Below are 25494 nucleotides of genomic sequence, written 5' to 3' on the forward strand. Positions count from 1 at the left end.
TGACCTTCTCTTAATGCTATGGTTATTTGATCAATTCAATCCTTTTGAAAATAATTCTATTCGAATATATTAACATTTATTTTGACGCTGTCACTTTAGATTAAAGAAGTGTGACTTATCTTCCAAATTCCAAAACAAAAAGATGCTTTCTTCCATGGCGAGGGATACACTCTGAATTAGCTGACCCTGAGGAATATTTTCACAATTGAAGGAACAGACACAAAGACATTTCCAGCTATCAGCTTAACACCATCTGTTATTGCTTTTACAGTTTCTGGGCCAGATTGCTTCAAAGACAGTTGCTGGAGAGGACCAAGGACACTCCAGTACAATGAAAGAAAAACAATTGAAAATTATTAGTCTAATGGATCTGATGAGATAAACCCTGTAATTAAATAGGAAGGTTCTGTGGTGCAGTGGTAGCATCCCTATGTATGGGCTAGAATATCTGGATTCAAGTCCCACCTTCCCCAGACATGGGTCATTTTAAACAGCCTGATTTGGATTTGTTTGCATGGCCTTGTGACAGAGTGGTAGTGTCTCTACCACTGGGACAGAAGATCTGGGTTCAAGTCCTACCTGATCCAGAGACATGTTCTAACATAGCAGTGCATAACCTTTTCAATGTTAAGGCAAAGGCCAAAGGTGAATACTCACCAGCTTACATACTGTGTAATGGTGCCATGGACCTCAGACGCTGGGAGCTGTCCGTGCTCCCATCCCCGTGATAGGGTTGCTTGAAATCGATAGAGTGACATTGTTCCCCAAATACTTCTCAGCATATTTCTCACTTTGTCTCAGTACATTGCGGAAAACCACTATTCTAACATGTCTGAGCAGGTTAATTCAAATACTTCTTACTTAATAGATGAAATATGTGGCTAACACTTTAGAGAATCCAGGCATTTCTGATACAATTACTCAAGGTCGATCCAATCAACATAACAGATTTCATACGAAAGTCCCACTGAGCATAAGTAAAGTTTCTATGATCTTGAACTCAAAATATGTGTTGGAAAATGGCCTTGCCAACAAAAGTGGCTACAGCCTCAGGCGGAGTTTATAATCACAGTGCATTTCCATTGATTCTGCCTGTTTGCAGTCATTCAAGAGGGGTTTTCAAACCTAAACCAATTGTCTTTAAGTGACCACTACAGACTACCACAACATATTAAGCATAGAATGTTAAATCACTTAGTTAAATTTAGCACAAAGCATGTAGGACCTTTTCATTACAACTGATAATTCCATTTTTGGTTTGATAAAACAGTCACCAAATGATTAGGTGAATTTTGTGCAATGAAGTTATGCAAATACAAATTGGGAGACTGGCATGAATTGCTCAAAGTCTGCTGTAATGTTCTGGAAGATTCAAATTTTGTGATAGACTGTTATCCAAACTCACCCTCCAGTTTTGTCTTTTGTTCCATTATCTCTAGTGGTGTGCAAGATAAAAAGATTGTGAAGCTGGTCTGTTAACCCAGTTTGTAGTTGTATTTTCTGACACTGACAGATGGCAGTCAGCCTGCGATGGGTCTCTCAGATAGGATTCTTCCCTTTACTGTCCTGGAGATTAATTACAGGGAGGAAATTTCCGTGGAGGAAAAGCCATTCAGGCTCCCCTCTGTGCTTCACGAAGGTATGAAAGTCAAAAGTCTTAATCAACATGATGTGCTCTGTGGCTATGAAACAAACCTATTATCTGGACAAAGATGAAAAAGAGTTCACCTGTGGATTTTAAGGGCTTATAAACCAAGAATAACATGGTAGTTGTAGTTACTTTCTGAATAACTAAAATATTCCTACAGAACCTGAATACGTGCCACTAATCATCAACTTCTGCTGTAATGTTTTCTAGGAGCCTCAGCTGTCAGAGGATAACTCTCCATAAGAATTTATTTGTGTCCTACGTATTTAACTCAGTCTTTACACTTATCCAACTTATGGTCGTGGCCAATGACAAGGAGGTAGTTTCCAAAAATCCTGTAAGTACTGATAAAATCTGAGAGTGTTTCATGTGAATCAAAAAGATAATGTAGCTTTGACTTCAACTTTGTGTTTAACTGCTTTTGAAATCTTAAACAAACTTGGAGAGTGCTGAAGAAACTCACTATCTCTGGCAGCATGCATATCAGACAGAAAACCTTAACTCTGTTTCTCACTCTGCAGATGCTGCCAGATTTGCTGAGCTTCTCCAGCATAATCTGTTTCTTTCAAATTATGCATAAACTCTCCTTTCTGACAGCAAATCAATTTTTATCTCTGCTGAGTTCCCATTTTGCGCAATAAGCTTTTACATGAAACTTGTCAAATGCCTTCTAGAAATCCAAGAACAATGCACCTATAGGCTCCCATTCATGTACAGCACATGTTACTCCTTTGAATGGTTAAACATGATTTCCCTTTTCACAAACTACCTGGATCCAGGAATTAGTCAGCCTGGACCCTATCGGTTTGCTCAGTACTACTTCACTGGAAATTGTAATTTCACCAAGTTTCACTTTCCTTACCATCTCATGGTTTACAACTGTTATTGGAACAACATTTGCATTCTCTTAATGGAAATTTGTGTTTTTGTCATAGTCTAATCATTGGAAACTGCTTAATTTGGCATTGAGATCCTTTGGTAGTCTTTGAGCAATTTAATCATTGCTGCAACATGGATATTTTTGTTTCACAAAGTGGCTACATCAACTCTATTGCCCTGAAATCTTTGCTGGACTTAGAGTTTGATTTGGTCCACTTACGTGTTCATAGCTGCATTGTATTTCTAGTGATGATGTTACCATTCAGAGATTTTGAAACTCTTGTCTTCAAATGGTGGTGGAAGAAAAGTCTTTGAATGTTCATTTCACAGATGTAGATTTTTTTTTAAGCGAGGGGGTGAAAAGTTATCAGAGATAGGTGGATTCAAGGGTGTACTCAAATCAGCCATGACCTATTAAATGGCAGAGGTGGCTCAAATGGGGACTTGTCCTACTCCTACTCTAGTTCATATACACCTGTATGAACAACACAACTCATATCCTCTGCTTGGTCCCCATAGACTTATAACCCTAATCCTTAAACATATATACCTGATCTAAAAAATTGAAGCCAGTCCAAATACAAATATAATCTTAAATTTACAATTGTTAGGTAGTAACATGGCTTAACTTAATCATGAAGTATACGACTAAACACATAATTGTTACTGAAAATGCATTAGTGATTCAACTTAACATTGTGACCTATATTTTATATTTACACTTTTGGAATACTGCATGTAATTCTGGTCACCCTGCTATATGATGGATTACAGCAGCACATGATCAATTCATTAAACCAAAGAAGGAACGTAAAACCTGATTTAAAAAGTTAAGGGAAGAACCTGTGTTCTACTTTAATTATTACCTCTTCAGTTTTAATCACAAATGTTTAAAGCTCACAGGTTTTAATAAGCTTTAAAGTTTACAATTAAATACAACAATTCATCTCTAAAGGTATGTTTGGATTCCTTCTACCTGTTTTATTAGTTTCTTTTATCTTTAGTTACTTACACTGGGTGAAATCTAACTGCCTTTAAAGTTGTTCAGATGCCTTGACCAGAAAGGGACATCAATTTCCCTTGTTTTCCATATCCAGCTCAAATTTCAGAGCCATGCAGGGCAGCTCCAGACAGATAATACTTACCTGGGTACTTAACAGGCTTTTAAAGATGGAATGGGTGCAAGGGATGATGATCTTTTGGCAATAATCGACTGAATATTTGGGAATGGTAGCTAGAATTAGATGTGAGAGATACCACAGGGTTAGAGTAAGTAATTATTGACATGTATTTTATAAAATACAATGACAATTCGTGCTGCATCTTGTGGTAGGAATTCCTCGAAAGAACTCAACACAGCTCACAAATAGCCAAAAAAATGTAAGATTCATCCCTCAGTCTCCATCTTACTGAGGGCACCAGCAGCATGATATTCTGAGGGAAGTGAATGATAGTTTGTAATCAAATCATTCAGATCCATGGCAGATCATGAGGGCAGAATGAATCAAAATTAACAGTGGTAGCCGTTTACAAAGAAATGTCTCCTAGATCTCAGATAGCACATGACCCTGGCTATCTAAAATTAGTTCACTGAAACAGGCCTGCTCCAAGCTGGTCTGCTGAACACACTCCAGTTACAGACAGCAAGGGATACCAAAATCCAATTTACCGAAACTCCACAGCCATGAAGTCCAGGATTTCCAGAAACCCACTTCCACAAAAATGTGAAATGAGGTTCATGAGGATGCGCTATCTGATTCTTCGGGATTTTGAAAATCTGGATCTACTGTTGCTGGAGCATTACTACTTGTCAATAAAATATATTTTACAAAATAACTAAATAAACTAATATCATCCTCTACTTAACACTGCGGCTCACTTTGTTTAACCCCTTCTTCTCTAATCACTTTCAAATTTTATTTCCAACTGTTTTGTTTTACAATTCTTTTGGGTCATATTTACTGCCTTGGTTTTCCTAACCCAAGTATGTTTTTGAGTAGAAATCACCTTATCCAAATTCTATTTTTGATTCAAGATTCTTCTTATTGCTATTTATTGATTTTTCCATGCATTGTTTTAGTAAACTGATCAATACATTTGTGTTGAATGAAATGAGTTCACACAGCAAAGTCTGGAATTTAAAATAAGCGATTTCAGTACTCTACTTAAAAAAAAGCACCAGAGGCAACAAAAATGTCTGAAGTGAATTTGTAAACTTGTCATCAGTATTTCTTTTGTTATTCCATACTTCTAAAATGGTTGAAAACATTGCATGGAATTTCCTGAAAAATTGCAAAATAGTAATGGGGCATCTATGACATGTGGATTTAGTCAAACAGGAAGGTTCAAGGACATTACAGTGTAAATGAGTTAGATCAATTAATATTTCAAACCAAATTTTCTGTTAGGTTTATGTCTTTTTGCCAAAATCTATGCCAAAGCAAGTAAACATTTATTATAATAGCTGATGCCTATATAAAACAGAGGCAGTGACAAATTCCATTTATTCTTACCAGTTTGGTTGCTTGCATCAACAGTGCTCAAACTCTGATACATCTTGTTAATTTTTAGCTTCCTATTGTTTTGTTCATATGAAAGCTTAAGTAAATAATTTAATTCCCTAAAGGCAAATAAATATATCTCTCATTTTGGGGAAGATGTTTTTGAGAACAATACTGTTTCATCACAAATAATTTACAAGTAAATGCATATACTTGTATACACGTAGTGATGCAGAAGGTTCGAGCATTGTGTGAAAATTATTCGACTAAAATAAAAGCAACAATCTTTTTTGGTATAAAACAAATCAATATTGATGATTCACAGATACCCTGGAATAAATAGAGTTGTGCTAGATACCAGCTTTATCAAACTAGCAGATGTGCCGATTGGTCTATGTATTGAACAGTTTCCAGGTCCAAATTGAGCATAATAAGGTGGAATCTTGTTGCACACATTGTTTCTAACAGAAATTGTTTCAAATGGCACTTTGTTTTGGAAACTTGTTGGGTTTCTCTGAATACTATATGAAATCAATGTGGGCATTATTTAAATCAGCTAGCAGAGGTCCTCTAGCTGAATTGGGAACCTTTTGTTAAAGCAAAGTCTACGCACACTGCAAACACTTCCTGAAACGGCCCTGGAAATCATATGGGATAATTGTTGAGCAGTTTTCACAAGCAGTATTGTCATTTTAGATTCATAGGACAGTTTTTGGTCACATTTATTATAGTTTTAGTCAGGTATTGTACCATAACAATAAGGTTACAACAACCTCTGATATGTCGAAAAAAGGCAATTTTGCAGCAAGAATTGAAGCCCAACATCAGGGCATGAGTGTGGCAGTAAACATCAGTGACTCAAAATGTTTATGCCTCTGGATCTTTCCAAATATATCCGGTGATGTCAGCAGCATTAATTAGTTTTTTTTGTGAAAGACATCAACAATTCTTTGCAGTAACTATGGGGGCTGACAAGCAGAACAAGAGAACTCTGAAATTTTTCTCATTTATTTCTGTGTTTACAATGCCACATGCATGCATTTCTGCATTCTTACCAACATGTCTGATCAATATTCAACTTGAGTGCCTACAGACGGCCAGCAGAGTGATGCCAACAGCATGGATTCAATTCCCACACCAACTGAGGTTACCATGAGGACTCCCTTCGCTCAGGCATGGTGACCTTCAGCGAGTTTTGAGAAGATTTGTAGCTCAGGTTGAGGTTCTGGATGTAGGTTTGCTCACTGAGCTGGAAGGTTCATGTTCCGACATTTCATCACCATATTAGGTAACATCTTCAGTGAGGCTTCGGAGGAAGTTTTGTCCGGAGGGTCACTAAAGATGTTACCTAGTATGGTGATGAAATGTCTGAACATGAACCTTCCAGCTCAGCGAACAAACCTACATCCATGGTGACCCTCAGGCTAAACCACAAGAAATCATCTCTCTGATGAAAGAGCAGCCCAATGGTCCTCTGGGTCGCTAGTGACTTTGCCTTTGGCTATGCACAATTATATCTGATTCATGGCAGTTAGCAAGTTGCTTTCATTCTGTGGCAGTTCTCAATATTCCACTTGCTGCAACTGAGCCATCAGACTGGCTGCTGGGGATAAATGGGTATCTCTTCACTGATGAGCGGATGGTCTTTCAGGAATCCAGGCATGGATAGTTTTGAATAAAAATCCTTGGGATTCTCCTTAAGGATTAAGGAGAGTCCCAATGCTTTTTATACATATATAAAAAGTAAGAGGGTAGTCAAGGAAAGGGTTGGCCCAGTCAAGGAGAAAGGAGGGAATCTATGTGTGAACCAGAAGAGTTGGTGAGGCCTTAAATGAATACTTTGTATTGGTATTCACCAAAGTTGAGGAATTGGTGGAGGATGATCTCAGGAAAGGAGTGTCGAATTTTCAAGTCAAGTTATGACTAAAAAGGAAGAGGTGTGCATATTAAAAAGTATTAAAATAGATAAGTCCCCGGATTCTGATAGGATCTATCCCAGGATATTGAGTGAGCCAACAGAACAAATTGCTGGAGTATTGACAGACATGTTTGTATCCTCCTTGTGCACAGGAAAGGTCCCAGAGGACTGGAGAATAGATAATGTTGCCCCAGTGTTTAAAACGGGTAACAGGGATAACCCAGGATATTACAGGCCTGTGAGCCTCATGTCAGTGGTCAGGAAATTATTGGAAAAGATTTCCAGGGCCAAGATCTATAAGCATTTAGAAGCAGATGGACATATTAGTGAAAAGCATAATGATTTTGTATGGGGGAGGTCGTGCCTTGCTAAATTGTTTGAGTTTTTTGAAGAGGTGACGAAGGTGATTGATGAGGGAAAAGCAGTTGATGTTGTCTACATGGACTTCAGTAAAGCCTTTAACAAGGTCCCTCATGGCAGAATAGTGCAAAAGGTGAAATCATATGGTATCAGGAGTGAGCTGGCAAGATGGATACAGGGCTGGCTTAGTCATAGGAGACAGAGAATAGTAGTGCTTTTTGGAATGGAGGGTTGTGACTGGTGGTGTTCCATAGGGCTCAGTGCTGGGATATCTTCTGTTCCTGATCTAATAAATGATTTGGAGGAAACTGTGGCTGGTATAATTAGTAAGTAAACGGATGATACAAAGATCGATGGAGTTGCGGATAATGAGGAGGATTGTCAGAGAATACAGCTCAATTGGAGGCATGGGCAGAAAGATGGATGATGAAGTTTAATCTTCCAAATGTGAAGTGGTGCATTTTGGAAGGTCAAGTACAGATGGGAAATTATACAGTGAATGACAGAACCCTTCGGAATATTGATATGCAGAAGGATCTGGGTGTGCAGGTCCAAAGGTCACTGAATATGGCATCACGGGTAAATAAGGTAGTAAAAAAGGTTTATGGCTTGCTTGTCTTCATTGGAAGGGGCATTGAGTATAAGGATAGACAAGTTATGCTGCAGCTTTGTAGAACTTTAGTTAGGCCTACTTGGAATATCGCATACACTTTTGGTCACCACACTAATGGAAGGATGTGGATGCTTTGGAGAGGTTACAAAAATTGTTTACCAGGATGTTGCCTGGTATGGGGGACTTTAGCTACCATATATACTCAAGTAATAGTCTATCTCATGTAAGTTTCGACCCCCTATTTTTGGCCAAATAATCTGGGATTTTCCATATATCTCATGTAAAAGTCGATCCTAATTCGTCATAGATAATGGATCAACGTTTATGAGTCAGTGTGCCCACTTCCCGCTTCAGCTTTCCAGTCTGCCTGTTATTCCACTCCACTCCCAGTTTTTCAGTCCACTGGCTGTTGTGCTGTGCTCCGGGTTTTCAGAATTACCATAATTCCTTTATTTGTATTCATTCAGAGATCATTTGGGCTTCTGCTAATGATATGGTATGAATTTTGACAAGCATGAATTTCAGCCCTTCAAAAGTAATATCCATGTAATAGTTGACCCCATAAATTTAACCTTAACAAGTTGTCAAAAAAAATTGACTATCATTCGAGTATGAAGAAAGGTTGGATAGACTGGCAATGTTTTCACTGGAACACAGGAAGTTGAGGGGTGACCTGATAAAAGTTTCTAAGATTGTGAATGACATGGATAGAGTGGAAAGTATATGGCTTTTTCCCAGGGTGGAGGGGTCAATCACTAGGAAACACAGGTTCAAATTGCGGGAGGTACATTTAAAAGAGTGTGCAAGGCATGTTTTTCACACAAAGGAGCACACTGCCGGAGGAGGTGGTGGAAGCAGACACCAATAGCAACATTGAAGAAGCACTTGAACGAAGACATGAATAGGAAGGGAATAGAGGGATATTGATCCTGTCAGTGAAGACAGTTTTAGTATGGAAGGGTAAAATGTATTGGTGCAGGATTGGAGGGCCGAAAGGTCTGTTCCAATACTGCATTGTTCTTTGTTCTTTGATACAGCACATCAATAGAATGAGAGTCATTCAGCATCAAGAATTCTGATTATGAAAAGTATTGGTACCCTGAAATAGTTCACACCCTGCGTACCCCGAACCCACCTCTGTGCAGCCTGGGAACATTCTGTCTTGTGTCTCAAAGGGTAAGGTGGAGAGACAATTCTTCCCTGCTCTCTGAGAGCTGTTTTGAGAGTTTGCTCCTGAATACGAAGAAAGGAACACGATTCAGAATTTAGTGAAATGGGTCATTGGCATCAGATTCTGACAACAGCAGCAGTTTGTCATGCACCCATTTCTCCGATACAGATTTAAATGAGATGGGAATGGGGGAAAGGATAATTTATAACAGTTCAGGACGTGGGCTCCAGCCTCACCAGATGATAGTCTCCTTATCCAAGCCCCAACCTCAATGTCCATTACTTACACACTTAGTGGCAATAGCACACACATGTAACCTGCTCTTCCTCCTGCAGCTGCGTACTTCCAGGAACATGGGGAAAGTTAATCTGGGGGTAGACCTTGTTGGATGCCTCCATTGGGCCTGGCAGGATGACCAATAAATGAGGAACTTTACCATTTCCCACAAGTAATCCAAGGAAGACGAAACTAAAGTAGAAGATAAGCCATGATTGTATTAAATGATAAAATAATGTAGGCACGCAATGTTCCACATTATATTCTAATGCTTTTCAATTAACTTGCTGTCCATTTTTTTCTCATTTCCAAAGAAAGCCTGTAGATCCATGTTCAGCTTCAATATAATTTTAAAAATCAAATGCTATGGCAACTGGATAAAAAAAGTACTCAAAATCCAGAGATCCTTCATGTAAACTTTAGAAACCAACTGAAAGTTTTTGATTGGACCGTGGCTGCATTACTGCGTTGGCTGGGGAGTATTCGCATCATTTCCCAGGAAATTTCAGCGTAAGGAGGCTGCTGGAGGATTGAAGTTCACAATGGGTTCGCGTAGGTCATTTATCAGCAAAGCCACCATTGCAGGAAATTTCACATCAATATCATAGTAGAAACCGAAGCAGGTGAACACACCAAAACAAGTCTGTTATTTAATTTACAATGCAAAACAATAGGAAGAGGGTAAATGATCAATGTGTAAGATACTTGGGGTTCCTATGAACTTAGGTGGGAGCACAAAGCTGATGTTAAGGAATTTTAATTTCTGTTGCAGTCGTAATAAAGGCATGTGAAATGGTCTATCAAGCCAATGTCAGGTATTTAATGCAACTTCTGAAGATCAATTTCATCCTCGTAAAACTCGATCACTGTTAATGATTACAAAGTAATCATTCGCATTTTGGGGAACGAGAGCAATTAGTATCACTTTTATTGTACAACTTTAGAGTGAACAAATGTAGTGATATTGTTATAGTTTCACTGCAGCATTTAATTTACATAACAACTTATTGATGTGAAGGATATGATTTTATCATACGATTAAAAAAATTGTTAAAGCATTGGTCAGGAGCTTCAAGAAATAGACTCTATTTTGGTCTAGGAAAAGTAAATCACATATTCTTTTAATATATCAGCAGAACCAAACTTTGGAGAGCATTCAACCTTAGATTTAATATTATATATATATATATATATATATATACCAATGAGCATTTGAGTCAAAAATGCCTTGCACCCTGGAATGTAACAGCACATGAATTGCACTCTGTCTTGTGCTTGTAGACTGTAAACATTAGTGACTAGCTTTGAGTGTCAGATGCATTTCCAAACAGGTAGAAAGGCACGGCTGTAGATGGGCTAGCCAGACATTTTCACAGTCTGTCTGAAGCAGAGATGAGCCAGAAATCCTTCTCCAGTCAGTGAGCCAAAAACCCAACCAAAATGAAAAATTTGGCTTCCAGTGTCCCCTGCAGGAAAATTTCTCCATAAAGCTTCAGAAATGGGATATTTCAGAACAATTTTCCTGCTACCATTACTTAGCTTAATGTTCCCCTTATAAATTGAAATAACGGTTGAGCATGTAGTGCTGCAAAAGCACATCAGGTCAGACAGCATCCGAGGAGCAGGAGAATTGATGTTTCAGACATCAGCCCTTCATCAGGAAGGGCTGATGCCCGAAACATCGATTCTCCTGCTCCTCGGATGCTGCCTGACCTGCTGTGCTTTTCCAGCGCCACACTCAACTCTGATCTCCAGCATCTGCAGTCCTCACTTTTCCTAAATTGAAGTAATGTTGATTTCTTCCATCAATGTATTATGGAAGGGATCTTCTGCATCTGGAAGTGGTGAACTTGGAGGTGGGAAGGTGGAGTGCTGTCAAACTTGAGCCTGAATGCCTTCCTGCTTCCTAAGTTTGAACTAAGCTCACAATGGCAAGGCCAATTGTTAACTCTTACTGCTCTGCCTCCAAATGGAGAGCATTAGTTGGCCAGTTAAGGACCAGTTCAGGGCTTCATCCCATTGCTGCTGGGATTAAACTACAAGCAGGCCCAATGCACGGTAAGTAAACCTGCATGGGCAACTTGTCACCTTAGTGAAGGCTCCTCGATGAAAGGGAATCAATGCCAGTTCAAAGGAATCAGCATTAGGCAGAGGGTTGTCCACTGGAAACCACCCACCGCCCTTGTTTCTGACTCTTAGCACTCCTTTTTCCATGACTGTTAAACCAAGAACCTAACTTCACCTTTTACCTGTGTTCTCCACAGTCTTTGACACTGGGTTGGTACTGCATCATATTCTTCTCTGGTGCTGTTGAGAGCTTCTGCTTGCCCAACATCTCTTGCTGGGTGAGATGTCAACACCCTGGGGTTTTCATTTGAGAAAAAGGCCCAGCGCGGCCCTACCACTACCTGGTTGGCATGCAATTCAACAGACCTCTCCTGGAACAGGCAACACAAGTCTCTTATCAGTTCCCCAGCCAGCAGTCTAACTCCCTATCAATTTAAGAAGATTCCAATCTTCATTGTTACGTTGAGATCAAATAACATGCTTGCATAATTATGGCTCCAGGCCCAAAATGAATTTAATGCTTTTTCCCCTTTTTTTAGGTTTTTCACCTGAAAGAAAATGCACAATAATTCATTTGATCACTTATTCATTCACAAAAATCAGAATGATATATAAAAGTCACATTCACAAACAACTGGCCCCAGAAGGCCATATTTTGGAATGTACCACTTCCCCACGCATGTTCATCGGCCTGGGCTGGTTGGCAGACACCAATTTGGTCACTGTGAGGTGGCAGTGCTAATGGAGTCCTTGGAACCTCCTGGGACAAGGCATCAGCAATCTGAGTTAGCCGCAGGAGGACAAATTGCTGGACTGCTGGGTGAAGCTAGCTCTTCTCTCAAACACTAATAACCATAGCCAGTGTGGCAATGATCTGAATCTGCAACAAAACACACAGAAATGGCGAGACAATAAGCTTGGATCTCATTACCTTAGTCTGTGCTGCAGTCCCTGGTATCCTCCAGATCAAAACTTTGGTTTTAATCCAAGTGAGGGTTGGGGGGAAGTGGGAGAGGGCTAACCCTAATCCTCACCTTTCAGCTTAATAAATTAAGCCCATTTCCAAGTTGTTCATCAGAGGAGAGGCTGGAGAGAGGAAATGCTTGGCATGGGAATTCTGTAACCATTCCATCCCAGGCTCACTTACTCTGGTTTGATTGGCTGCGTTTGGGGCATCTTGGTGATGTTTGTGCTCTGAAGACAGTGCTTGATCTATTTTTAAAAAAAGTCAAGCAGTAATTTCCATCTTATTTAAAAAGGAGTCCACTTAGCGTCATAGAGTCATAGAGGTGTACACCATAGAAACAGACCCTTTAGTCCAACTCATCCATGCCAACCAGATATCCTAAATTAATCCAGTCTCAGTTTCCAGCACTTGGCTCATATCCCTCTAAATCCTACCTATTCATATAGGCATGCAGATGCCTTTTAACTGTTGTAATTATACCAGCCTCCACCACTTCGTCTGGCAGCTCATTCTGTACATGTACCACCCTCTGATGAAAAAGTTACCCCTTTGGTCCCTTTTATATCTTGGCCCATGAAGTCAGCACTGGTTCTCTGTGAGGCAGTCTCGTCACTCTTACTCCTCCACTCTAATCTGTTGCTTTGCAAGGTCCATTTCCATCAACTGTCCATCCCATTTCCTTTTGAAATCATTGATCATCTCTGTTTCCAATTCCCTCATAAGTGATGAGTTCCAGGTCATTATACTTGTGCAAAGAAATGTTTCCCTCACATTCCTTAAATCACTGCCCCATGCCCGTGACCATTCTGTTGATGTAACAGTTGTTCTTTTTCACCATGTCATAATATTGTGCATCTTGCTAGATCATTCCTCAGTCTCCTGTCTTCTAAAGAAAAGAACACCAGGATCTCCTACCCAATTGAAATTCCTCCATCACCAGAACTATTCTGGTAGTTCCCTTATGCAGCTTTTGAAGCACCCAATGTTACAGAGGACTAGACTTCAATAAAATACTGGAGTCCTTAGCTAACCTGAATTTTATATTGGTGCAGCATGTTGCTGCTTTTTTACTTAATATCTCTATTTGTGGAAATAAATCCTCCATTATCAATATCCTGAGGGTTACCATTAACCAGAAACTCAACTGGACAAACCATGTAAATGCAATGGCAATAAAAATAGGTCAGAGGTTAGGAATACTGCAGCAAGTATTCTGCTGTTCCCCAAAGTCTGTCTACCATCTACAAAGGACAAGTCAGGAATACGATGGGAGGCTGTCCACTTGCCCAAGGGTACAATTCCAACAACACTCTAGAAGCTTGATGGCAGCCACAACAAAGCAGCCCAATTGATTTGCATCACATCCACAACTCCCACTCTCTCCACTAATGACACTCAGTAGCAACAGTGCGTACTATCTACAAAATGCACTGCAGAAATTCACCAAGGATTCTTAGGTAGCACCTTCCAAACCCACAACCACTTCCATCTAGAAGGACAAGGGCAGCAGATACATGGGAAGATTACAATTTGCAAGTTCCCTTTCACTCACCATCCTGACTCGGAAATATATCACCATTCCTTCACTATTGCTGGATCAAAACCCTGGTATTCCCTCCCTTAGAGTATTCCAAGTGTACCTACAGCACGTTGCCTGCAGTGGTTCGAGAAGGCAATTCAACATTACCTTCTCAAGGGCAACTAAGGAAAGGCAATAAATGCTGGCCGGCCAACGATGCCCACGTAATGCAAATGAATAAAGAAAATTCCACCTGCTTTACTCACTATTCTCTCAATATGCCCCACAGCCATCAAAGGTCGAGGCACAGTCATCCTAGATCCCTTTGTATTAACTTCTATCTGCCACTTGCCTGCTGATTCTAAACAAGTTGGTGAGCTCACTTGCAATGCAAGTTCAACAGCATATATTGACTGAAGTCACCATGAAGATCCTGCCTTCTCAACCTTCCCCCTCGCCTGAGGCATGGTGACCCCTAGGTTAAACTCACCACAAATTGTCTCGCTCTAATGAGAAAATTATACTATGATGACTTTATCTTTACTGTCATATTGCACTCAATTTGTATCAGCCTAACTGTTTAATCTCTCCTCTGAGCTTGGTATCATTTATAAATTTTAAAATTTCACTCTGCATTCCAATTTCTTAGTAATAATATCCAAATTCCTAGCACTCAATGTTGGGAAACACCATAGTCTACTGTTCTCCAGTCTGAAAAACAAGTTTTCATCATGACTCATTATTTATTGTACATAAGCCAATTCTGTTTTTACCCAAGTTGACATAACCCTTGTATTCCTTCAGCTACAGTTTTGTTTATTGGTCTTTATTCTGGATCTGTACAGATTATTGTGGATCTGTACAGTGTCAGGGCTGATGTATGGTTAGGAATACAATGCAGAACTTTTAAATGATATGAAAACCAGAGCACTGAATTTATGACCTGAATAAGACTGCTTTAGCTCAGATACAAATACCAACATAATACTTATTACAGATCACTTCAGATGTCTTTTCTCTGGGGGCAAATTGTCAGCAGCTGATCCAGCAGCAACAAAGTGCATTTGTTATTATAACATTTATAAATGAATAAGTATTGCAGGGACGAGGTGGGTTAAGGTCAAGTAAAGGCATGCAGTTCCTGACAGTCTAGTTTAGAATTTGATTTGTGGCAGTCCAGAAGATTGTTGGGTTCCTGCCAGTCCAGAGAGAGCTCAGTCCTTGCCAACTGAAAGAAAATTTATGCATCTGATGAACTTATTTATTTTTAATATTTGGTGGGGGATTTAGGAAAGAATCTGTTTCAGCTCTTCAGAGATAGGCAGTGGGGAAAAACTGAGATGGTGGGTACTGGTACTGGATAGTGGGCATGATAAGGACACTTCCATATTTCCTGATAGTCTAGTTGGGGTGGGAGGGGTGTGTGGGGTGATGAAGGAGTGGGTGCCTATTTTGCCAGGTATCAAAAAGATGCTGAATTCCTCAAATCAAACATTGACATTGGGTTTTATTTAAATAACTTAAGATCTCCAAAATGCTTCCTCAATCAAATCCATATATCCATTGGGTTTTATTTGTGGGCAGCACAGTAACCAGTGGTTAGCACTGCTGTGTCATAGCACCAAGGACCCAGGTTTGATTCCACCCTCAAGCAACTGTGTGGAACTTGCTCATTCTTCCCATGTCTGTATGGGTTTCTTCCCACAGTCCAAAGATGTACAGGTTAGATGGGTTGTCCATGATACATTGTCCATGGTGTCGAGGGATGTGCAGGCTAAGTGGACTAGCCATGGTAACTATAGGGTTACGGGGTTAGGGTGGGGGGCCGAGTGTGGGTGATGGTCTTCAGAAGGTCGGTGCAGACTTGATAAGCCGAACAACCTCTTTCCTCACTGTAAGGATTCCATTAGTTCAGTTGCAAAAGTAGTTTGATTTCAGATGGTAATGTCTTGCAGCTGAAACTGAACATAATGCAAGCTTCTCAGTCAACTGGATTTGTGACTCTAATTCCAAGTACAGACCCTTACCAGGGAAGTCCTCCCTACTAGAGACATGTGTTATAACCGAAATCATGAATTCAAATCACACTACAGTAACTTGTGAAACTGTGTTCCATTGTAACTCCTGGCATTCCTACGGAACAGGAAAAGGAAACGGTTCCCACTTGATCTGTAGGCACATGCATGGTTTCTGCAGTTACATGTATCACTATAGTGTGTCCATTGCCCATTATCCAGTATCAGTACCCACCATTCTCAGTTCTTTCCCCCTGTCTACTACTGCTCCCTCCATTATTCATTCCCTTCCACCCCTGCCCAACTGTGGGACCACCGTGGAACCAGTGAAGGGAATGGTATAAGACAGTGGGACATGTGTGAGACAGACAACTGTAACGGGAGGAAGTAGTAAAAGGACACAGGGTAAGTGGCAGGAAGATATAAAGGGAGCAAAGAAGTAGGAGAAAATGGTGACGGTAACAGTGAAGAGGAAAGGGGCAAGTTGCAATGGAAGTGGAGAAAATAAGAGGAAGTGGGAAATAGTGAAGGGAGTAGAGAAGCAGAAGAGAATAAGGAAACGGTGAAAGGCTAAGAGCTCTTTATCTGGTCTTAAGCTTCTGGCTCGGAAATCAGTGGTACATAACAACTTGGATACTACTCACTAAATGTGTAACATTTTTGTTAAAATACTGAACAATCAGATCCAAGATGGCAGTGATCCAGTAGGTCTGCCCTGCTAGGCTCTGCCCAGAAACTGAGACAAAGTGGTGCATTCAACCTCCCTTTTTACCCATTGTGGTGTAAATCAGTGGTTTTAGTTATTTATTAGTTTCAATGCTTTTTTCAAAGACACGAAAGTGACTCAGGGAAAAGGACCATGAGAATCGCAAAAAGCAGGGCACTCCCCTGCAACACCGGACACACACGCGGCCATAACATCGGCCTCTGCAAGCACTCCCGGGGACTTACCTGTGGAGCAGTGCCTGGTCTCAGAGTTTGTGAAGCTCTGAGAGAAGATCGATCCAGCGATGGAGGAGACACCGATCAGCTGGAACCGATCTCAATCATCCTGCAGAAGCATGACCAGGAGATCCAGTGCATCGTGGAGGCGGAGCAGCGGGCCGCGGCTTCCGAAACTCCGGTGGAATTTTTGGACGGCTGGGTCCAGGCCCTGGAAAGGCAGGTACAGGCCTTAGTTGAACAGTTGAAAATCGAGGCTGTCGGAAGAATATCCACCTGATCGGGCTGCCAGAGCGGGAAGAGGGAGGTCAGCTGATCAGCTTCTTGGAGCAACAGCTCCTGCGGTTTTTGAAGCTGGAAGTCAACGTAGGCCAGGTGTGGGTCGAGGGGGCTCACTGGGTCACAGTGCGGAGGCATGGGCCTGCCTGGTCCTTGTGCGATTCCAGCATTATAGGGACAAGCAAAGGGTGCTGGAAATTGTTAGAGCCTTGGGGAAGGATCCACAGACTCTGTTACATAAAGAATTAAGATTTATGCTCTTTCAAGACCTTTCTGTAGTTGTGATCCATAACAGTAAGGCCTTTGATGATGTAATACGGAGGCTGAGGGCCTTGAATATTCAGTACTCTGTAAGATAACCAGCAATATTACATTTCAGCCATGGAGGATCCGTGTTTAATTTTGAGTCATCGGAAAAGGCAAAGGACTTCCTGGACACTTTAAAATAGACTGGCTGGCTCAAATAATATGGACAATCATGTTCACTTTGTTTTCTGTAGTTTGCCTGGTTTACCTGGTTGTGTCTTTTTAATATGCAGGAGTCTTCCCTTTTTTTCTTCCTCTCTTTTTCTCGCTCCTGTCCCTTCATTCTCCCCTCCCATTATCCTTTGTTTTTCTATCATTCCCTTTCATTTCTCTTTTTATTTTGTACGGGGTTGAGAGGAGGTGTGGGTGGGTTTCATTTTTCTTTTAACCAGGGCTGCCTAGAGTCAAAGTATGGATGGGATGGGTTGAATGCCCACTTTTAATTTTCTTGTTGTAAGATGCGAGTGACTTTTATATACTTTGTTTTGTCTGGGTTTGGGACGTGGCTTCAGCTAGAAGGAGCTATGGAGGGGTTCGTGGGTAATATGTGCACCCCCTGTCGGCAAAGGGGGAAAGACTCTGCTTATTTGTTTCAAATGTTGCTTCATTGTTGAAGTAGTTGTTAGAAGTTTTGATTTGGTAGTTTTTGTCGTTGTTTATACAAACTGCTTACTAGTTTCACTCAGTGTGCAATAATGGGGCTTTTCCTCCCAGGGGGTCAGGGGCTGTTTCAGATGGCTATGGCTAACCGCTTGTTTAAATAGTGCACCTGGAACATTAAAGGGAGTCATTCACCGATTAAGAGAAAACAAATACTTGCAAGCCTTAGAAAGGAAAGGGTCAATGTAGCCTTGCTGCAGGAAACACATCTAATCAATAAAGAGCACTTAAAATTCCAGCAGCGACGGTTCAGCCAGGTGCTTTTCTCATCCTTTAATTCTAAAAGCAGAGGAGTTGCTATACTCATCCAAAAGAATCTCTCATTTCATCTGTTAGACCAAATTAAGAATGAATGTGGGCAGTTTCTGATCCTTAAAGCTTTAATACATAGAGAGGAGTATGGGATCTTGAACGTATATTGCTCCCCCGGTACAGCCCCTCAAATTTTTAATAGATGCGCTTTCCAGGTTGATGGCCCTTGGGGCACATCATACAATTAGAGGGGGAGACTTTAACTGACTTATGGACCCTGAGGTGGATATGATGCCTAGGGGTCTTGCGGGTATGTTCCCACAATCCAGGCAGTTGGTGGACCTGAACAGGAAACTGGGGTTGGTGGATGCATGGAGATGTCTTCACACTGTGGGTATGGATGTCACCTTTTTTTTCTAACATACACAAGTGTTAAACTAGGACTGACATGTTTTTTGTCCCATTGGCCTTTTTTTAACTCGGTGCTGTCCTGTAGAATTGGGAACATAGCCATTTCTGATCATGCAGCAGTGTACATGGAGGTTAAGGCCGGTGGCGATAGAACAAGCGCGCAGCACTAGTGCATGGATCCTTTCTTCCCGAATGATAGCAAGTTCATTGAGTATTTTTCACAGGAATTTAAAATTTTCTGGGACATTAATTCGGGTAAGGCCAGTAATCCATTGGTGTTCTGGGAGACTGGCCAAGGCCTATGCAAGGGGATTGATTATTTCTTACTCGGTCGCTCGGATGCGGCAAAAGAGAACGTAGCAGCATATGCTCGTGGCGCGCTGAAGGCAGCTGAGACGACATACTTTGACAGACCGTCTGTAGCTAAGTCACAGCAGATTACAGCCCTCTGGGCTGCTCTAAAAGCAGCACTCTCCTAGACAGCAAAGAGGGATATTTCCTTTGCAAAACAGAGGTTATTCGAGTATGTTGATAAACCAGGTAGGTATTTGGCATGCTTGGCCAGAAAGAAGCGTGCCCCTCAATCTATTACATCCATCAGAGAGTGTGCTGGTACTATCACCTGGAATCCCAAAAAGGTTAACGCAGCATTCAGGAAATTCTGCTCCAAGTTGTCCCGGTCGGAGGGCTGTGAGGACAGATTGGCAAAGATGGAGTCCTTTTTTAAGACCCTGGACCTCCCAGGTGTAACTTCAGAGCAGGCTTCTCTTTTGAATGCCCCTCTGACCATCCAAGAAATACGGGAAGCGGTGAGGCAGCTCCAGAGTGGTAAGGTGTCCGGCCCAAATGGATTTTGGAGTGAGTTTTATCAGGAGTTCATAGACATGCTGGCTGGGCCAATGTTGGATATGTACAATTATTCGTACAGTCAGGACTGCCTCCCATCTTCTCTGAGAGAAGCAAACATATCTCTTATTTTCAAGACAGGGGAAGCCCTAGAGGATTGCACTGTGTATCTTTATTAAATGTCCATATCAATATTAAATGTGGACTTTAAAATTTTGTTGAAAGTGCTGGTGTTGAGGTTGAAGAAGGTCTTGCCCTTCATTATAAAGGAGGACCAGACAGGTTTATTAGGAGTTGAAGATCCTCTAATAATATTAGGAGAGTGCTAAATATGATTCAGGTATGCCAGCAAGGGTCAATTTTGAGCTTGGTAGTCTCCCTGGATGCAGAGATAAGGTTTGACTGGGTGGAGTGGCCGTGTCTCTTCTCGGTCCTGAACCTAGAAGAGGGGTCTTTGCCAGGTGGGCAGCAGTGTTATATAGTGACCCTAAAACAGCGGTTCTCACTTTAGCATTGGCAGAGGCAGCTGACAAGGGTGCCCCCTCTCACCATTATGATTTACACTGGTGATTGAGCTGTTGGCAGAGGCCATCCAGAGGCACCCCAATATAACTGGCCCGGAGGTAGGATCAGGAAGGCATAAGATCACCCTTTACACAGATGACATTCTTCTCTTTCTAACTAAACCAACGGTAACTGTGTCTCTTTTAATATAAGTGATTAATTTATTTGGTTCTTTCTCGGGGTATGAAATCAATTTTATGAAACTGGAGGCCATGTCTAACGGGGTCCATGTTGGAGTACCTGATCTTGGGGATGGAACCTGTTTCCCTTTCAGGTGGTCACAGGGAGGTTTCCTGTACTCGGCGTTTTTACCACCCCAGCCTTCAATCAATTATATAAAGCTAACTTTCTGCAGTTGCTAGAGAAGTTAAGACAGGACCTTAGCGCTGGCAGGATCTTCCAATATCCTGGTTGGGTAGAATAGCTCTGGTTAAAATGAATGTTTTTCCTCGTTTATATTATCCCTTGTGAATGCTCCCTTTGATGCTGCCTAGGCAAGCACTACGGAGGGTGAACAGTTGATTCAGATTTTTCATCTGGCATCGCAGACGGCCCCCTATTAAGCTGGACAAATTGCAGCTTCCTCATGGGATGGGAGGTATGGATTTTATAGACTTTAAGAAATATCAATTAAGTTCCCTATTATCCTACACGGCTGACTGGGCTTGCCAGTACCTGCAGTCAATTTGGCTAGACATCGAGGCCTCCCAGGCAAAATGTCCCCTCATTAATTTGTTGTTCTTGGACAAGATGAGGACTGTTATGGACCACTGCAGAAATCCGATTGTCCTTAACATGGCTAAAGCATGGAAAATGATGTGGCAAGGTGAGGGCAACTTACTAAAAACTTCCCCTTTCACTCCCATAGTGGGAATGTTAGAATTCTGGCCGTGATCAATGGATTCCAGCTTTTGGCTCTGGGAGTCCAGAGGAGTTTTCTGTTTGGGAGACTTATTTGATGGGGAGGTCATGATGTCTTTCAAGCAGCTGAACCAGAAATATGAGCTATCTAGAAGGCACCTATTTCATTACTTTCATATTAGGGACTCTATATAGAAAAAGACCATATTAATAGTTAGTCCCTACAAGTCGGATATGGAGAGGACAGTGCTTCGGTCAATGGGCACTCTCTAGGTCAGCACCCTCTATCATTTATTAGGAGATGGTGTCTTGTGGGACTTCGAGCGGTTGTGTGGAATCTGAGCTCAGGAATTTGGGGTGGAGATCTCACCAGAGGAGTGGGAGGAGATTTGGGAGAATGTAAGGAAGATTTCAATTTGCAATAGGACGCAGACTATGCAACTGAAGGTACTCCACAGGGTTTATGGGCACCGGAGAGGCTTGCAAAGTTTAAAACAGGAGTGTCCTCAATGTGCCCCAAATAGATGTTGACATTTTTACTCACTGCTTGTGGTCATACCACAAGCATCATAAGTATTGGGGTGCTATAGCGAGTGTTTTGGAAGGGGTCTTGGGAACCGAGGTCAAGACAGATCCGATGTCCCTCCTCTTGGGCTTGCTGAATCTCCCCTCTTTGGACATGCATGGGAAGAAACTGTTTAATATTCTTTCATTTTGTGCGAGGAAGAACATTCTGATGAGCTAGGAGTTGGAGAATCCCTCGGGACTCTCACGTTGGTATAGATTGGTTATGGAGTACACCCCCCTGGACTTCCTTACCAGTATGGTGCACCAGAAAACGTGGTGGCCCTTTTTGAACCATATAGATGTAGACTTATCGGCTATATTGTTTAGGGCCTTTGTGTAGCCATGACAGCTGTGTCTGGTAGCCTGGTGGCCCTGGGAGGAAGAATTCTAAACAAAAACGGGTTTGCCTATTGATACTCCCAGTGATGGGGAGCTTCGGTAGGATTGCGCTCAGTGTTGTAACTTAACGTAATTTAACGTAATTTGCCTTGGTTTAATTTAGTTTCTTTTTGCTTTGATTTAGTTATTTATTGAAGTGTAGTTTGTGTCGAGTTTTCTTTCTCTGAGATTGTTTGTGGTGTAGAGTAATAGTTTGTTTATGATTATTGTTGTTATATTGTAAGATTGTTCTATTATTTTGTAGTAATTTTATGTTTTTGTATTGGTTAGGGCCTGCACAGTTTGAAAGTGACTTTGCAGACTTTAACACATCAGTATCTTGCCCAAATTTCCCATCCTGCCTCCTGATCACAGATACACAATGCACTTCTTCAGTCAGAATACCAATATTTCCTTCAACACCCCATTCCACCACCATGAGACCAACTCAGCAGACAGAACGCTCTTGCAAACAGTTCACTTGCTTTAATATGAAAGAAAATAACAATTGCATGATTCAAAGTCATCAGTACAATGCAAAAGTTAATAATGCACTGGCTTACAGAGATTTTTTGTATGTACGTCACATTGGTTTACAGGGAGTGCAAAGCAGGAGGGAGTAAGGGAAATGATGTAGGGAGTGGATAAGCAGGACAAAGCGGGAACAGCAAAGGAATGGTGAAGTGGGAGGAAGTAGAAGGTAGTGAGGAAGCAACAATGGAGGAGAAATGACAAATTGTGGGAGAGTACTGAAGAGAGTGGGAGGGAGGGACAAGGGAAGCGTTAAAGTGGCAAAGGGAGAAGGGTGAAGATGAAGTCTGAGCAAAAGGAGTGACAGGACGTGCTCAAAAATGGCAAAGGGAAGCCAACAGTGAGAGAAGGGAGGAGGTCAGGAGGGAGTGAGGATAGTGTTTGGTGTTCTCTTCTGTCCGTGCAATCTGCATTTGCTTTAATGCAGACGGAAGCCTGGGATGTTGTTATCAGTGATATTATAGGCTTCAATGTTCCCTGGACGGACGGAATTTCATTTTGCAACAATGTGCATATTCTTTTGAGTCAGTTCTGCTGCCTATGGAAAGATTGCAGAGGCAGCTGCCAAGACCGCAGTGTGTAGGAATGGCCAGTGAGAAAGGCGCGCCTCTCTCATAGAGTCAGAGAGTCATACAGCAAAGAAATAGACCCATGCAGAAAATAATCTCAAATTACATTAGTGCCATCATCTGGGACTTCACTGCAGCTCTTCATAAAAACCTGGAGAACAAAAGAGACCATCGCTCTTCACACACAACCATACTCCAAGAATGCCATTCATGGTTTCCACCTCCTCCCCAATGCCCTGAATATATTCTGTGTCAGCTACCCGTCCCTGTTGGCCCCAAAGTGTTCTCCAGGTCAGTGAACACCCCTCTATCACCCCAATGATCTTTCATAACTCAAGCAACAATTTAGTGAACCCATCACCCACCCTGCACCCCCTGCACCCCCACATTCCCACTACCAATTCCCATGGCTTCTCATATCATTTATACAAACCTAAACATAACATCAATCCCCATGGCTCCTCATACCCTCTCTGCCAATGTCTACCCATTCATTCCATGACTCTTTATAGTTCTTATGCAAATTCAGCGTCTACTCATTCCAATCCTTGCTCCCAACACCACCCTCTGCCTTTCCATTCTCGAAATCAACTCACCAAATTTCCACTCTGGATAAAGACGTCAGGATCCATGCTGGGATGAAATAAAATATAGTTGTAAGTATCTACTGCAGACCTGACTATACCAAACCCAAACATTGATATTTGTTAGCTCTCTATAAATGCAAACATTTTCACTCAAGTTCATAATAAGAGCAAGCTGAGTATTCATAGACAAACATCACGGATCTTAAAGCCAAATGGAGCTGCATATCAAACTAACTACTGATGGCACTCATTACTATACCCCATGTAATAATCAGCTGTGAAATCAGTCATGCAGCACAAATATTATGTTAGTGACCCTCAGATGTTGTCAGTAGATAGAATAATACAGCAAATACAGAGTTATTCTTTTAAAAGAGGAAACATTTTTTATCAAACAACAAAGAATAGTAAGGCACAACAACAGTACTTTGGCCCACTAAGCCTGCTCTAACTCAAGACAACTTCCTAAATTAAAAACCTTTTGCTTCTATGCAGTCCTCTTATTTCCTGCATATTCATGTATCTGTCAAGTTGCCTCTTAACATTGCTATTTTATCTGCTTCTACCACTTTATCTGGCAATGCATTTCAGGCACTTTTACACTCTGTGTAAAAAACCTGCCTCTCATATCTCCTTTAAACTTCCCCATTTTTTTCCTTAAACCCATGTCCCCTAGTAATTGACATTTCTGCCCTGGGAAAAAGACTCTGACTATCCATTCATCTATGCCTCTCATAATTTTGTAAACCTCTAGCACATCACCTCAGCCTCTGACATTCACGTGAAAATAAACTGAGTTTTCCAATCTCTCATCATAACTGATATTTTCCAAACCAGACTTCATCATGGTAAACAATTTTTGTCCTCTCTCCAAAGCCTCCACATCTTCCTGGTAGTGTGCTGACCAGAACTATACATAATATTCCATATGTGGCCAAACCAAAGTTCTATAAAGCTACAACATGAGTTGCCAATTTTTATATGTTATGCCCTGACCAATGAGATAAGCATGCTATATGCCTTCTTATCTACTTGCATTGCCACTTTCAGGGAACTGTGGACCTGTATGGCTGGATATCTCTGCATGTTAATGTTTCTAAGGGTTCCGCTATTTACTGTATTCTTCTCTCCTGCATTTGACCTTCAAAATGCATCACCTCATCTCTGACTGGCTTAAACTCCATCTCCCATTTCTCTGCCAAAGTCTCCAGCCTATCTGTATTATATATCTTCTGGCAATTCTCGTCACTATCTGCAGCTCCTTTGTGTTGTCTACAAACTTGCTAGTCACAGCACTTATATTCTCCTCCAAATATGTTACAAACAACATGGCTCCCAGTACTGAGCCCTGTGGGACAGATCACAGATCTCCAGTCAAAAAAACACCCTTCTATGACTAAGCCAGACTTGTATCCATCTTACCAGCTCACCACTAATCCCATGTGACATCACCTTCTGTATCAGCCTGCCATGAGGGACCTTGTCAAAGAGAACATCCACTTCCTGGACCTCATCAAGGTTTGTGAGACACAACCTCCCCTACACAAAGTCATGCTGCTAATAATTCCATGTTTTTTCCAGACGTGAATAAATCCTATCCATAAGAATCCTCTCCAATAATTTCCCTACCACGTAGGTATGGCTCACCGGCCTCTAATTTCCTGGATTATCCCTGTTGTCCTTCTGAAACAACAGAACAATGTTGGCTCTTCTCCAGTCCTCTGGGACATCTCCTGTGACTAAAGATTTTGTCACCTGCCTCCCTCAGCATTCTGGGATAGATCCCATCATGTCCTGGGAACATGTC

At 41.4% G+C, this 25494-nt stretch overlaps 1 protein-coding gene across 3 annotated transcripts in view; it reads left to right on the forward strand.

Annotated features, from left to right (window-relative positions):
- The window catches only part of calcr (calcitonin receptor), a 270585-nt gene that overhangs the window by 175694 nt on the left and 69397 nt on the right, over positions 1-25494 (forward strand). For all 3 annotated transcript variants that reach the window (XM_043689943.1, XM_043689944.1, XM_043689945.1), the window contains exon 7: positions 1859-1985. In XM_043689943.1, coding sequence (XP_043545878.1) covers positions 1859-1985 — 127 coding nt within the window. The remainder of the gene's footprint in view (positions 1-1858; positions 1986-25494) is intronic.

This window comes from Chiloscyllium plagiosum, chromosome 5 (assembly GCF_004010195.1).
Source record: "Chiloscyllium plagiosum isolate BGI_BamShark_2017 chromosome 5, ASM401019v2, whole genome shotgun sequence".
NCBI lineage: Eukaryota > Metazoa > Chordata > Chondrichthyes > Orectolobiformes > Hemiscylliidae > Chiloscyllium > Chiloscyllium plagiosum.